This window comes from Scardinius erythrophthalmus, assembly GCF_964197995.2.
Source record: "Scardinius erythrophthalmus genome assembly, chromosome: 19".
Lineage (NCBI taxonomy): Eukaryota > Metazoa > Chordata > Actinopteri > Cypriniformes > Leuciscidae > Scardinius > Scardinius erythrophthalmus.
This window is the reverse complement of record NC_138239.1, coordinates 2,927,289-2,942,295: the sequence shown is the minus strand read 5'-3', so window position 1 is coordinate 2,942,295 and position 15,007 is coordinate 2,927,289. Positions and strand designations below refer to the sequence as shown.

General features: G+C 37.3%; 2 protein-coding genes across 6 annotated transcripts in view; one reads left to right on the top strand and one right to left on the bottom strand.

Annotated features, from left to right (window-relative positions):
* Positions 1 to 3,856, top strand: part of ccdc9b (coiled-coil domain containing 9B) — a 38,872-nt gene extending 35,016 nt beyond the window's left edge. For all 5 annotated transcript variants that reach the window (XM_081347878.1, XM_081347876.1, XM_081347877.1 and 2 more), the window contains 2 exons: positions 2,531 to 2,613; positions 2,918 to 3,856. In XM_081347878.1, coding sequence (XP_081204004.1) covers positions 2,531 to 2,613; positions 2,918 to 2,944 — 110 coding nt within the window. In that variant the 3' untranslated portion in view covers positions 2,945 to 3,856. The remainder of the gene's footprint in view (positions 1 to 2,530; positions 2,614 to 2,917) is intronic.
* A 7,323-nt stretch (positions 3,857 to 11,179) lies between these two features.
* LOC308680021 (uncharacterized protein) lies at positions 11,180 to 12,523 on the bottom strand. Its single transcript, XM_081347904.1, has one exon. The coding sequence runs from the start codon at positions 12,305 to 12,307 to the stop codon at positions 11,765 to 11,767; it is 543 nt and encodes a 180-aa protein (XP_081204030.1). The 5' UTR covers positions 12,308 to 12,523; the 3' UTR covers positions 11,180 to 11,764.
* Between the last annotated feature and the right edge of the window lie 2,484 nt (positions 12,524 to 15,007).

The window sequence follows — 15,007 nt, the reverse complement described above, 5'->3', positions numbered from 1 at the left end:
TGATTCCATCCTTTCGGAGGATATCAAAACATGTTTTATATTTTGAGCCAATTTGAGCCTCCCCAGTAAACAATTACTGTCTTTCAACGTTGAAATATGGTTGAAAAAAAAAACGTCTTGGACTGGTTTACGACGTGATTTCAACCAAGTATTTTCGGCCGGACTGTTTGACTACGTGTTTTCAACTGATCATCTAAGACAGGATAAGTCTGTTATACATGCTAAAATAACTGAAAAAACAAACTACCAAACCATATTCATTATTATCTCAAATAAATTTAAAGAGTTTTACATATTCCATCAAGACGTTGAAGATCGACCTGTTTTCAACATTAAAAAGTCGTAATTAGACGTTGAAGATTTACGTCTATTTAACGTCTAATAGACAACTTTTTGCTAGCTGGGACAGTCGTTTAGTGTTTGATGCCCAGTTTTTCTCTGTAACAATTTACAAAGTCGGCAAGTGTATGATGCCTAGTGTTTCAAAATTGAAAACAATATTTGTATAAATGTATATAAATGATAATGTATAAACAAGTCAAAATTTGGAAACATTAAGGTTTTTTAATGTCTTTGAAAGTAGTCTCTTGATTTCTGTAACGCCGGGTGCACACTGTGCGATTTGGCCGTCTGAAACACATTTAGCAAATCCTAAAAGAATCCTCTGATCATATAGGCTCAAATCTGAAGTCTTTCATCGTTAGTTTGACATGTTCACCGACAGCCGATTAATGACGTTATGATCAGATTTTACCTCCGAAGAAATTCTGGCAGTTTCAGATTTGACTCTCAGTCCTGCAGTGAATCTCCTACGACCACCGTCAAATTAACCTCGTTTTTCAAGACAAGCCGTGACCAAAATTAACGTTAGAGATTTCTTTGTAGCCACCGTTTCAATCCAGTGTGTAACGCAACTAACAGTCACTGAACGCATCATTGATTGATGATGTAAAACTTAAGACAAGTTTTCTTGCGTGCATCAGTTTTTAACTCGTACAGTCTGACATTGACACCTGAGATCTTACACTGTGACATGGCTTACAGCGATGATCATGTTCGTACAGTCTGACAAACAACAGTCACAAAGGACTAGTATAAATAAGGCTTAAGGCTGCATTTATTAGATCAAAAATACAGTAAAAACAGGGAAAATGTATTAAAATTTAAAATAACTGTTTTCTATGTGAATATATAGTAAAATGTCATTTATTCCTGTGAACAAATCTGAATTTCAGCATCATTACTCCAGTCTTCAGTGTCACATGATCCTTCAGAAATCATTCTAATATGAGGATTTGTACTAACATTTCTCATTATGTTAAAGGAGAACTCCGGTCAATTTTAACATTGAGCTCATTTTATTGTACATTTGGCGTGCTGTCAATACAGAGAAGTGGATCTGACTGCAGTGGATGTGAAAGATATGTATAAAAATGATGTTATTTAAGCCAGCGCAAATACCTGTTTACATCCTGTTTTTCGGTTGAAGTCCAAAGTAGTCAATTGCCGAGTTCACGCGCATAGGTTTAGTTACCTATGATCACGCGCGTGAACTCGGCAATCGATTACTTTGGACTTCAACCGAAAAACAGGATGTAAACAGGTATTTGCGCTGGCTTAAATAACATCATTTTTATACATATCTTTCACATCCACTGCAGTCAGATCCACTCGTGTTCACTCAGAAGGAATCACTCACATTTTCTGTGCACTTGTAATGACACTTAAAGGATGTTAAGAGGCTAAAAGCAGGCTTACTACTTGCCCTATTGAAGTCAACAGGGTGCAAATTTTAAAAATAGAATAACTCGGTGTAGGCAACACCGATTTTTGTCGTTGTTCTCTGTATTGACAGCACTCCAAATGTACAAAAAAATGAGCTCAATGTTAAAATTGACCGGAGTTCTCCTTTAAACACCGTTGTGCTGCTCAGTATTTTTATGGGAACTGTTTTTTTTATCAGGATTCTTTGATTAATTGAAAGTTCAAAAGAACAGCATTTATTATAAATAGAACTTTTTTTGAAATATTTATTAATTTCATAAATGTCTTTTTTAGCAATTTAATGTGCCTTTGCTAAATTAAAGTATTTCTTTTTTGCAGTATTACTGTTTTTACTGTATTTTTGATCAAAGAAATGCAGCCTTGTTGAGCAGAACAAGCTTTCAAAAACATTAAAAAAACTTAATGTTTCCATATATATATATATATATATATATATATATATATATATATATATATATATATTAAACTTAAAATATATATATTTTCAATAGAGATAATCAACTTAAATTTTTTTTTTTTTTTTTTTTACATTTTTAATTCGATTGTTCCTTATAACGCTTTAACAAAGACTTTTTTTTAATCCCTATGGAAAATGAACAGGAAACAATACTTCTGGAACCAACTCGCAAATGCACTGTTATAAACTCAAATGATTGTGATGCACAGCAGGTTTTGGGAGGTTGTGCATCCTTGTGTTTTCACTGAGATCATGTGTATGTGTGTGTTTTCTCTCTCTCTCTTGCAGAAGAACTGATGGACTCGAGTCTGTCTGTCCTGAATCTGGATCCGGGCGACGCTCTTCCCGACCACAACACCAGCGCTGATATGGTGAGTGTGCTGCTGCATTAAAGCATCAATCCTCATTTGACTTGCAGATTTGAAGTGTCCCACCTCACAGGATTTAGCGGCCCACTGAAACTCCATTATCGAGCTGAAGTGCTTCAGAAATACCCTAGGAAGCAGCACTATATATGTAACCAGGCCACATATTCAACCTGCGAAGTAAAGAGCACACTTACATCAGTTTTAAAGTGTTTAAATGCAACACTACACTCTATTTCTGCTTCTTTTATAATAAACTAGGGCTGTGTGATTTGGGGGAAAAAATAAAATGTCTCTGTTTTTATTCCAGGCAAGAGAGAATGGGAAAGTTGTTTAGATGGAAATGATGTCACTTACATCTGGAGCGAAACTTCATGCACTAAAACCAAAACAGAAGAACGAAAACATGACTCTGATTCAGTGAGTTACTCACATGACTCTTTAACCTTCTGTGTTTGGAATATTTAATTGGGAATGTTTGTCATTTATTGGATGCTAAGCGTTGAAAACAGTGGTTGGCAGTGACGTTCTGATTAGTTATCTTCTCGTAGATTGTTAATGCTTCAACGCACAGTTAACCTTTATCTGATCCACCAAACCCAATTTTTTTGGTGGTTTGGTGGGGCTTTAGTCTGAAAGCACTACAAACAACTTGAATGTGTAACTTCATGAAGTTTAGCAGAACAAACCCATTTATACAGCACACTAACAGACTAACCTAGTAGCAATCTTCATCAGAACTCATATACGTCAGTGAAATCAAACCTGACAGATGCTGATCTACTTCACAAGCACACGTGTCATGGGATTTTGTGTGGATAGTTCACAAGGATCGTTAAAGTATGTTTATTAGCACTTTATTTTGTATGAATGATCTGAAAAGTTACCAGAAATAAAACCTTTTGTTTGGTTTTATTGTCTAATTCAACATTAAGGACGTTTACAGTCCTTGCAGATTCAATTATTTTGTTTTCAAAAGACTGCAAGAATGTTTTCTAGCTGAACATATTTGCTAGTTTAGCAGGTATTATTGTACTTTATGTGCCAATGAATTATCATCAAACTGATGTTCATCTTTACAACATTTCAGTGTTTAAACGTTACTGTTTGAAGAACACATGACGTGACTAAGATTTGATTTTTATATTTTGCTGACACTTTCATTTAAGTATTTTGTGTTCATTTGGTTTTGAAATGAATGTTAAATAAAAATAATAAGCATTAAAAACTTTATGATGCTTGCATTGATTCCACTGCTCAAATTGTTTGTTTTTTCAACCATAACAACCATCAGTTATTAATTAATTTAGTTGTTAAATGCTAAAATTATACATGCAACACACCTTTTTATTCATGCATTTATACCAACAATAGCTACCTTTAAAAGGTATATTAGATATTAAATTGAAAGACATTTATTACATTCAAATGTCACAATATTAGGGTTTCACATTAAGAATGTGTTTGTGGTTTGTGTTTGTTAGAGAAGTTCTTAAGTGATATAAGGTTTATATACATAACATATTTTGCACTGCAGTCCATTAAAAATACACTGAATTCTCTTCAATTCCCTGTTGATAAAGCCTCTATTTTAGTCCATGTCCTGTTTTACCATAGAAGGATATAATGGAACTTTTACTTGCGCGCATGAACTCACACTCACACACACATGTGAGTGTGTGTCACCCTGGACCACAAAACCAGTCACATGGGTCAATTTTGTGAAATTGAGATTTATACATCACCTGAAAGCTGAATAAATAAGCTTTTCACTGATGTATGGTTTGTTAGGATAGGACAATATTTGGCCGAGACACAACTATTGAAAATCTGGAATCTGAGGGAGCAAAAAAATTGAAATATTGAGAAAATTTGCCTTTAAAGTTGTTCATTTATGTTCAAGATTGTGCAGCATTCACTCACACAAATGCATGTTTTATATATTTACGGTAGGAAATTTACAAAATATCTTCATGGAACATGATCTTTACTTAATATCCGAATGATTTTTGGCATAAAAGAAAAATCTATAATTTTGACCCATACAATATATTGTTGGCTATTTCCACAAATAAACCCGTGCGACTCGAGACTGGTTTTGTGATCCAGGGTCATATATACATATATATATAGAGAGAGAGAGAAAGACTCACTGGCCATTTTATTAGGTACACCTGTTCAACTTCATTAATGCAAATGTCTCATCATCCAATCACATGACAGCAACTCATGTAGACATGAAGACGATCTGCTGCAGTTCAAACTGAGCATCAGAATGGGGAAGACGGATGATTTAAGAGACTTTGAACGTGGCGTGGTTGTTTGTGCCAGACGGGAGTATTTCAGGAACTGCTGATCTACTGGGATTTTCACAGTTCTGTGGCTGAAAATGACTTGTTGATGCCAGAGGTTAGAGGAGAACGACCAGACTGGTTCAGCTGATAGAAAGGCCATAATAACTCAAATAACCACTTGTTACGACCGAGGTGTGCAGAAGAGCATCTCTGAACACGTCAAACCTTGAAGCAGACGAGCTACATCAGCAGAAAACACACCGGTTACACTCCTGTCAGCTCACAACAGAAAACTGAGGCTACAATTCACACAAACAGGATCATATAAGATTACTCAAACATTGCCTGGTCTGATGAGTCCGGATTTCTGCTGCAACATTAATGGTCGGGTCAGAATTTGGCATAAGCAACATGATAAGCATGGATCTTTTATCCATATATGGATATTTTCTTGGAACACTTTGGCCCTCTTAGTACCACTTGAGCCTCGTTTAAACACCACAGCCGTCCTGAGTATTCATGATGACCATGTCCATCCCTTTATGACCATCTTCTGATGGATACTTCCAGCAGAATAACACACGTCACAAAGCTCAAATTATCTCAAACTGGCAAACATGATGAGTTCACTGAACTCAAACGACCTCCACAGCCACTAGATCTCAATCCAATACAGCAGCTTTGGGATGTGGAGGAACAGGAGATTCACGTCATGGAAAAGCAGCTGACAAATCTGGAGCAACTATCATGTCAATATGGACCAATATCTCTGAGCAATGTGTCCAGCACCTTGTTGAATCTGTGCTAAGGCAGTTCTGAAGGCAAAATGGGGTCCAACCCGACACTAGCAAGGTGTTCCTAATAAAGTGGCTGGTGAGTGTGTGTGTGTGTGTGTGTGTATATATACATTACTTTCAATGAAACACATTAAATGCATGAATTAATGCGAATTCATTCCTTGAGTTTTGTGGAGTTATTTCAGATAAGCTGTCTTGTTTCAAGCTATCCACTTATTATTATTATTATTATTTTCCAGCCTTTTGTTGTTTTGACCTGCTTCTCTCACCCGATCCATTAAAGGGAGCATAGCTTATCACACATTTGATAATTAATTATTTTGATGCAAGTCGATTTACTCGGGCATATTTTCACGTGCTAAAGCAATCATTGCTGTGGAGAGTTACTTACAGTGGAATTAAAATAACTCACGCCGGCGGAAATCACATTTGTGTAAGATACCAAAAAAATTAAATAATATGTTGTGTTGTTTTGAACATGCAGCGCTGCCTCAGACCTCTGCGCTCTGTTTAATAGAGGATCTTTTGGGATTAGTGTCTTATTATTTTTTAAAAGGCTCCCATCGGCCGGTTGCTCTGGAAATCACTCCCTGTTCTCTTCAAACACGGCTTTGTCTTCTGTTACTCTTTTAATTACCCTTTTCCAGCAGGCATGCTCAGGGACGGCATCATCCTCGGGGACCGGTCACATGACTCATGACTCATGATTATGATTTGGATGTGAAAGAGTGAAACATCACCCAGTGAGCATTGATGTAGGCAATGTAAAGGCAGCGGAAGTTAAATTACATCACTGGCACTGATTCTTGGTGTAAACATCACTAATGCATTTCACATGTATTCAAGTTAAACTGTTCTGAAACCGTCCAGGGTAAGCTGGTGAATTGGTAAAAGGTGAGGGTATCATGATTGGGAATAAAAGATGGGGAAAATTTCATGAGAGAATAGTCTTAACAGCTTAAAAATCACACTTCTCAATAAAAGATTGCAAAGAATTTAGGTCTTTCACCATCTATCATACATACTATTGTGAAAAAAATCAGGGAATCCAGTGAAATCTCAGTACATGAGGGAAAGGCGTTAAGCCTCTGTTGAATGTGAAAGACGTCATTGCATGAGAAACCATCATGCTACTGTGTTAATTACAGTCACAAATGCGCTCAGGAGTACTTTGGAAAACCGTTGTCACTTAAAGTTCCCCTGTGGTGAAAATCAAGTTTTCAATGTGTGGTGTTTTTAATACGCTTTAAGACAAGCCATGTGTAAATTCATAAGTCGACAGCATTGCTGAGTATTTTCTCCTTAAAACTGCAAAGACAGTCTCAAAAACACGCTTTGAAATCGCTGGTGTTTCTGACATCACAAACTACCTTGTAACCAATCAGATCAACGTGTCAACCAGTGGATCTCTGAGCTGAGGGAGTGAGTGGAGGCGGGGCTCATTCGCATATTCATAGAACCATGCTTACTAAATGAGGCAAGGGTGTCAAGTTACATTCAAGATATTTTAAGGCATGAAGACATTTTTTCAAGTACAAAATGCTTAAATATGTCATTTTGGTGACCAAAGATGAGTTTTAATGGATACAATTATTGACTACAGGGAGACTTTAACAGTTTGACAATGCATCAAGAAATGCAAATTGAATCTCTGTTATGCAAGGAGAAAGCTATACTTCCAAAACACAGTGGAAATGTGTGCTGTGTTCAGAGGAATCCATGAAAACATATTTGGATTGTACAGAGACATACAGTGCCATTTGATGACATCTTTCCTGGGAAGCAAGACAATGCCAGGCCTCATTCTGCACGTGCTACTTATTCTTAGTCATTTTACACTCCAGTCCAGATCTGTCTCCTATTGAAAATGTACAGCCCATCAATGAAAAGGACAACCAGACAATGATGCCCACACACTGTTGTGCAGATGTCTTCAATCAGGCGAGATTGGGCAAAAATTCCACTTGCAAACTTGCAACAATTAATATCCTCAATTCCCAAACGAATAACAAGTGTGTTGCAGCCGTCAAAATTAGTTTATATTTACAGTGCAATTAAGTTGATCAGTGAAAAAACATTGGAAATCTTTCTTTGTACTTTTGTCAGTTAAATAAAGGTTCAAGAGAAAAAGAAAATCACAGATTTTATTGAATTTTACAAAATCTCCCAACTTTTCTGGAAATTGCCGATGTTTGAATAAGATTTCTTACCCTGGAAATCCAGAGTTCTCGCGAGAGCACAAGTTAGCAAGTTACTCTGGCGTCGAGTAATGATGCTCATTAAATATGCCCTTGTGTCCGAACTGCACCAATCACATCGGGTTATCTGATATAGGCGAGATGAAGATGATGACAGCGCTGTGACGCCGAAGTCATTAGTAAACATTGCAAGATGGCTATGGATGAACACCGGTTGTTTGAAACGGCTTTGGCCGCTACAATGAACGAGTTAGACTTGGCTTTTTCTCTAAAAGAGGAACAGAAGACGCCGCTCGAATCGTTACTTTGCAAGAAGGATGTTTGCTGTTTTGCCGACCGGAAACGGCAAGAGTCTAATCTACCAGTTAGCTCCGCTGGTAGCTAAGCGATAACTTGTTGTGATTGGTCGTAGTGTTATCCAATTGCGTGCAGTGAGATTTTCAAATGCATTCTTGGTCGCCGCCCCTCGAGCTGGCCGAGTTTCATTAGTCGATGCCAGACCGTTAATCTTTTAGATTTAGGTCTGGATTTCCAGGCTAAAGATTTCTCTCAAAATTCAAAGTTCATTAATGCTGTTTTATCTTACCAAGGGTTTCAGCACAGACACAAACATTATGGACAATTGCAGAGCTTTTTATATTAAAACCAAGACTTTTCAGCCCTATAAAGAGGCCGTGGTGCTTATCCCACCAGTTATTCTAGAAATGGGACAGAAAGCCTCGCAAAATCCACTTAGATCCAGTGCCAGAAATAAGTGTTGATTTGGCCCGGTCCTGCCGGAGTCTTTCCTCGTCTCCTGGCAGTGCTCGTGCTGCAGTGCGGTGGAAAATGGCTCCCAGGTCTCTCGGCACACATTAGATTATATCATGTGCACCTGCAGCTGTGAACTCAGACGCCGTGATGAAGCCGGTCCCGGGCGCTGATGGGAAATGAGGATCAGTAATGGATGGGCTGGGTTACAGCACTCTTCAGCAACACTTGTCTCTCGGCTTGATTAATAATGCATTTCTCTCCGGTCTGACTGATGATCATTGAAAAGCCCATTACGAACCTTTAACATAATCCTCCACTTTCTCTCAAACACAAGCTTTGACTGGTTCTCGAAGGATTTTGCTTCGGGATGCAGACCAAACACAACATGTACTATCATACAAAAGTACCTAAAATGTCCTTGAAATCAAACTGGAGGTTTATTAATAATAGTGGCATGAACTGATTGAGATAAAAGTGCAATATTATTAACATTATGAATGCACAAAGAACATGAGAAGATTTAGCAGACTACAAACATTGGGTTGATTTTGTATTAGGAGATATCGTAGAATTTGACTGGAAACATGACTTTTGGCATCAATAAAAGATATGGTTTATTTGGCTAAGCAGCTATACATGATTTTAAGGTTAGTTGTGTTTAATTATTTGCAATGAACATCGGTTTGAGAACCACCGATTTAACTTGCATGCATGCCGTTAAATCTTTGGTTTGTATTCGTACTTGTATGAAACATTTCAATTGATAATATGCATATGTGCTTCTTTTTGAGTAACATGCTTTTTGAGTAACATGATTAAGACTCAAGAAATATTACAATTTTACATTTTTGAAGAAAATGCATGGTGATTGTCCATGCAAAACACACTGTCAATGATGCTATATGGTTGCTAGGGTGTTCTCAAGTAAAAATGACATTTGGAAAATCATCTGATCTCTAGATGTGGCTCATCATCTGTCTGAGGGATTTTTTCACCTGTTTTACGCACACACTCGACTTCACTAGTGCTGGAGGTTTCATCACACGACTGTCAGCAGTTCTAGTGAGGACTGATTTGGTAAACAAGTCTAATAATTGGATCTCAAGGGGGTTTGCACACTAAAAACTGACATTTTAACTAGTCAAGTCAACATTGATTTGTTCCCACAGCTGCTGAATCAATTGTCTTCAGTCACAGGACGAAAGAAAGTTCAAAACATCTTGTTTACAGGAAACAGCTGCTAATTTACTGTTATTACTATAGTAACTACATGTAGTAACGTAACTATGTCACCTCAAAATAAAGTGTTACCAAAAACTCTACTTGCAGTTTCATTTATAATAACAATAATGAAATAAAAGTGTACTTAAAGAGAGTTCACTTTCATGACTGTTCACTTTTAAAAGTTTTACTTTAATGTACATTAAAATCATTGTTTTATCATGCTTTAAAGAAGTACGCTTATTTTGATGTGCTAAGTTTAATACTAAAGCACACGTAGTGTTTTTCAAAATTACATTTAAAGGTTTTAAATTGCAACATCATTACAAGCATGTAATAGTAACTATATTTAAATACATGACATACAAGTTTTAATAGAAATTAGGTAAAAGTATATATTAGTTTACCATAAACGCTTGAAGGAGTAAACTTTAAGACAATAGAAGTAATTCTGCAATTGCATATAAAGATGTACTTAAGTATGTCAAAAAGCACTTTTCAAGTTCAAATAATTGCATTTAATATAAATTTTAACTATAACACATTTTCATTTAATTGCAGATAACGTGCAATTAAGTGTCCGAGAACATTACATTCAGTTCGCACTTAAGCATAGGCTATTCCTGTAATATGATTTCTAAAAGTGGGAACTGCTTTAAACACACTCCTAGCAGCCGCAGAGCAACATCTTACTGTGGTGCTTAGATTTCTCATTTGTGCAGGTGTTTTTCCAGAAGATGCGCAGTATTAGTGTGGTTTGGTGTTCCAGTTGCACAGATATTTTCCAGCATGTGCTGTAACAGGTCATGGAGCCGCCGCTGAAAATAGAGCAGGATTGTGTAATCCTCCAGAACTGTAAGACAATCGATAAGCCTTGACAGTAGAGAGAGGAAGAAGCTCTACTAAACATGCATAGATCAATGGATGAGACACAAGTGTTAGAGACCGATGATAAATAGACGGATGGGACAGTGTGTGTGGGTCACTACGAGGCCAGAAGACACTAGACACCGAAAATGAGTTGTTGTTTTTGACCTGAATACAACCAGTAAATTCTCTATTATGAATATGAATCATGCATACACACTAGTCCTGGTCCAATCTGCTCAAAGGTCAACAAAACACATTGATTTTAATATCTTATTAATCCCGGATTAAACAGTGTGCTCACCTTGACTAAACTGTCATTTGATTATGAGTGTTGTAATCTAGTGAAAATGATTGATGTGCTGCCCAGTTTTGCTCACAAGAAGTGCACGTGAACCCCTCATCCAATCTATAACGAAGGAAATGAGTGTTTGTACTTTTACAAGTGAGTTTATTTACCATTATGGTGATGTATTCTACACCTATGGTATACATTATTTGCTGTAAAAATGATCGAGTGATGCGAAATGTTTCCAGAGCATGTATGTACATAAACATACTAAACAGTACATTTACATGGATATTATTTGCACATACCTGAGCATCGACACAGGTTCCTCTAAACATACGAATCCTTATTAATTGGTTAAAAGGTAATTCATGCAAGCTTTTAGTGTTGTTATTTTAAAAGCTTGAACCCTTCCCGACCCCATAAACATGGCTGTTCAAATCAAGGCATTGCGCGCGATGGACAGTCTCCGGCTCGGATCGGATGAATGATTCCTATACAATTGAATGACAGGCCAGCCGGTGATTATTGGACTATACGCTCCGAGGATATAAAGTTAAAGCCCATTACACTGCAAACGTCCACCAAGGAGATGCCGAGTATTAAGGCGAAACGAAAAGGACAGATTATATTTGATCGTAGTTAGCCTCTGCTATATGCGTGTGTCCGACAGTCAGTGCGCGCTCCCGGCCTCCTCCAGCGTCCTCCTGTCCAACATCTCAAGTCCCAAGGCTTCTCTTAGTTCTTTTTGTGCTTGTTATCCGTATCAGACACTAACTGAGTTTGTGTTCGCCCTCCAAGCCCGTCCTCGTCCCTGCGCGTGTCCGGGTGCGCGTCTCCGCCGGCGTGGGTCTGGAGGTGATCTCTCCGGGCAGACTGTGTTCCTGCAGCTTCTGAGCTCTCTGTGGGCATGGTGTATCTGTAGAAATCCCCGGACTGGGACTGCGCACTTCTGGAAAGCGACCTTGCTGTCCGGTTGAGGCCGGTGGTGTTTAAATGCAGATCCACGAACGCGCTGCTGTTGTTCTGCGTCCCGTTGATGATCGCGGAGATGTTGCTGTTACTGGATGTAGAGTTGGGTTTTGTACTATTGCTCGCGCTTCCGGCAGGTTTCCATATGAGACTGTAGTAAATGGCCAGGATGATCGCAGCCAGAGACACGGATAACACATAAGCGAACACGGTGGCCAGTCTTACCCACTTCTTATTGGTTTTTGCAGCCATCTTCGCCTTCTTGTCGCCCGTGTAAGTGGCAGGTTTGCCCCTCTCCATGTTGGGCATGTAGTCTCTGTCCCGATTGACCCGGTTTTTTCCCCGATGCTCCACGATCCCGTCCGTCTTGAAGGCTCTTGAGGATCAGACCCTTTAAAACCCGTCAGTTGCGGTTAAATCAATTGAGTTTCGTCCATGGCGCTCGAAATGTCTCAGAAATCCATCAGGATCATGTTGCACCTCGATGTGGATGTTGATGCTGATGATGATGATGAGGCTTCTGGTGTTTTCCAGCATCCACTGCAGCTTTTTCCCCAAAGACAGAGGTGTTTCTGATCAAAATATCATGGGATGGATTAGAGAGGCTTGGAAATGATGAGACGGATCATAGCTATACTGTATGAGTGTGTTATTCAACTGAAGAAGAAGAGGCTTCATCAGCTAAAAATACAGGAGAGGAGGATGAGGAGGAGGAGGAGGAGGAGGAGACTCTTAAAGGACCAGCGGAGACTGAAGAGAGAAAACACATGAACATGATGATCATCACTTCAAGATCTGGTAACACTTTATAATAACTTTAATCAAAATGCATTAAAAATATATTATATAATGCTTGACAGGTCTGTCTAATTTACATTATACAATGTAGCCTAATTAATAATACTAATGTTACTAATTATACATTGTGTGTGTGTGTGTGTGCGCGCGCTCTTATTGGTAACATTTTCAACAGGTTTTAGACAATATTAGCCCATACAAATATTATATCAAAAATATAATTTAATATTTTAACTGTATCAACCTAAATGCATTAATGTAAAATTACAATAAGAAATACAGTCACAAATAAATTACATATTTCTCATATAAATTAGAACATATATTGAAATTTTAGTGCTGTCAAATCGATTAATCGCATCTAACACAAAAGTTTGTAATGTGTGTGTGTGTGTGTGTGTGTGTGTGTGTGTGTGTGTGTGTGTGTGTGTGTGTGTACAGTTGTGTTCATAATTTTTTGCACCCTTGGTAAATATGATCAAAGATGGCTGAAAAAATAAGTCTGCATTGTTTATCCTTTTGATTTTTCATTCAAAAAATTCTCAAAATCCGAACCTTTCATTGAAGTAAACTAATTGAAGGGGGCGCCAGCAGAGGGCACTCTAACCGCTTACTCTACCCACTTTCATGAACTCTATTTCCCTTAGTGCTTTGTTTGTCATCAATGTAATGATGTGCAGCTGTTCCTCATCACCTCATACCTGTTCAGTTGTTTGTATCGTCAAGTTTTGTCTAGTCTAGACAGCATTATTGAGCATTTCCCCTGTTTTCTCGTTCCTGTCTTGCCCTCTGGATTTGTTTGTTTGATTGGATTGATTTACTGTGCTCTGATCTTCTCTCGTTGATCTCTCAGTGCCCTACAGCCAAATCATAACGGCAGCAAAAGATTTTTAAGCTTCACATATATATAAATATATATGTAGGCTACACACATACAGACAGACATGCATGTATACAGTATGTTACATGGCTCTGTGAAATACTTGATTCTGATTGGTCAATCGCACCATCCAGCGGTAAATTATTCCCAGATAACAACATAGACAGTGGATAACAACCGCTGAGAACAGAAACACAGGCTCATCCGGGTCACTGAAGTCAGCAGCGCTATACACTCGCTAGGAACGAAGGAAGGAAATTAAAGGAAGGAAACTGAACTTAATGCCTTAATTAAAATAAATAGGAAAAATCCAACCTTTAAGGACTCCAATTTTCTTTGTGAATGAATAATGTATCGTAAATAAATAAATGTTCTTCATTAAAATACAGGGTGCATAAGTCTGGACACCCCTATGTTAAATTCCCATAGAGGCAGGCAGATTTTTATTTTTAAAGGCCAGTTACTTCATGGATCCAGGATAATATGCATCCTGATAAAGTTCCCTTGGCCTTTGGAATTAAAATAGCCCCACATCATCACATGGCCTTCACCATACCTAGAGATTGGCATGGAGTACTTTCCATAAGATCATCTCTCAATGCAAATCAAACCAGCTATTTGGCTAACTGAAATAAAACCATGCCAATCTCTAGGTATGGTGAAGGCCATGTGATGATGTGGGGCTATTTTAATTCCAGAGGCCAAGGGAACTTTATCAGGATGCATATTATCCTGGATCCATGAAGTAACTGGCCTTTAAAAATAAAAATCTGCCTGCCTCTATGGGAATTTAACATAGGGGTGTCCAAACTTATGCACCCTGTATTTTAAGGAAGAACATTTATTTATTTACGATACATTATTCATTCACAAAGAAAATTGGAGTCCTTAAAGGTTGGATTTTTCCAAAAAAAATTTAATTAAGGCATTAAGTTCAATTTCCAAAAGATGATTTTTTTATTCCTCTTTTTAGTCAACTTTAGCATGGGTGTCTAAACTTATGCATAGCACTGTATATATATATATATATATATATATATATATATATATATATATATATATATATATATATATATATATATATATATATATATATATATATATATACATATATTTTATAAACAAACTTTTATGTTAGATGCGATTAATCTGTGCATTTCAGTCAGGGCCTATACAGTATATATATATTATTATCAGAATATATTATAATTATTTTATTAGAATATATTATTATTATTATATATTATATCAGAATATAATTACTATTATAAATAATTAGAAGATATATAATGTTAAAAAAAAATATTTTATGAATCAGAACACAGTAAGTA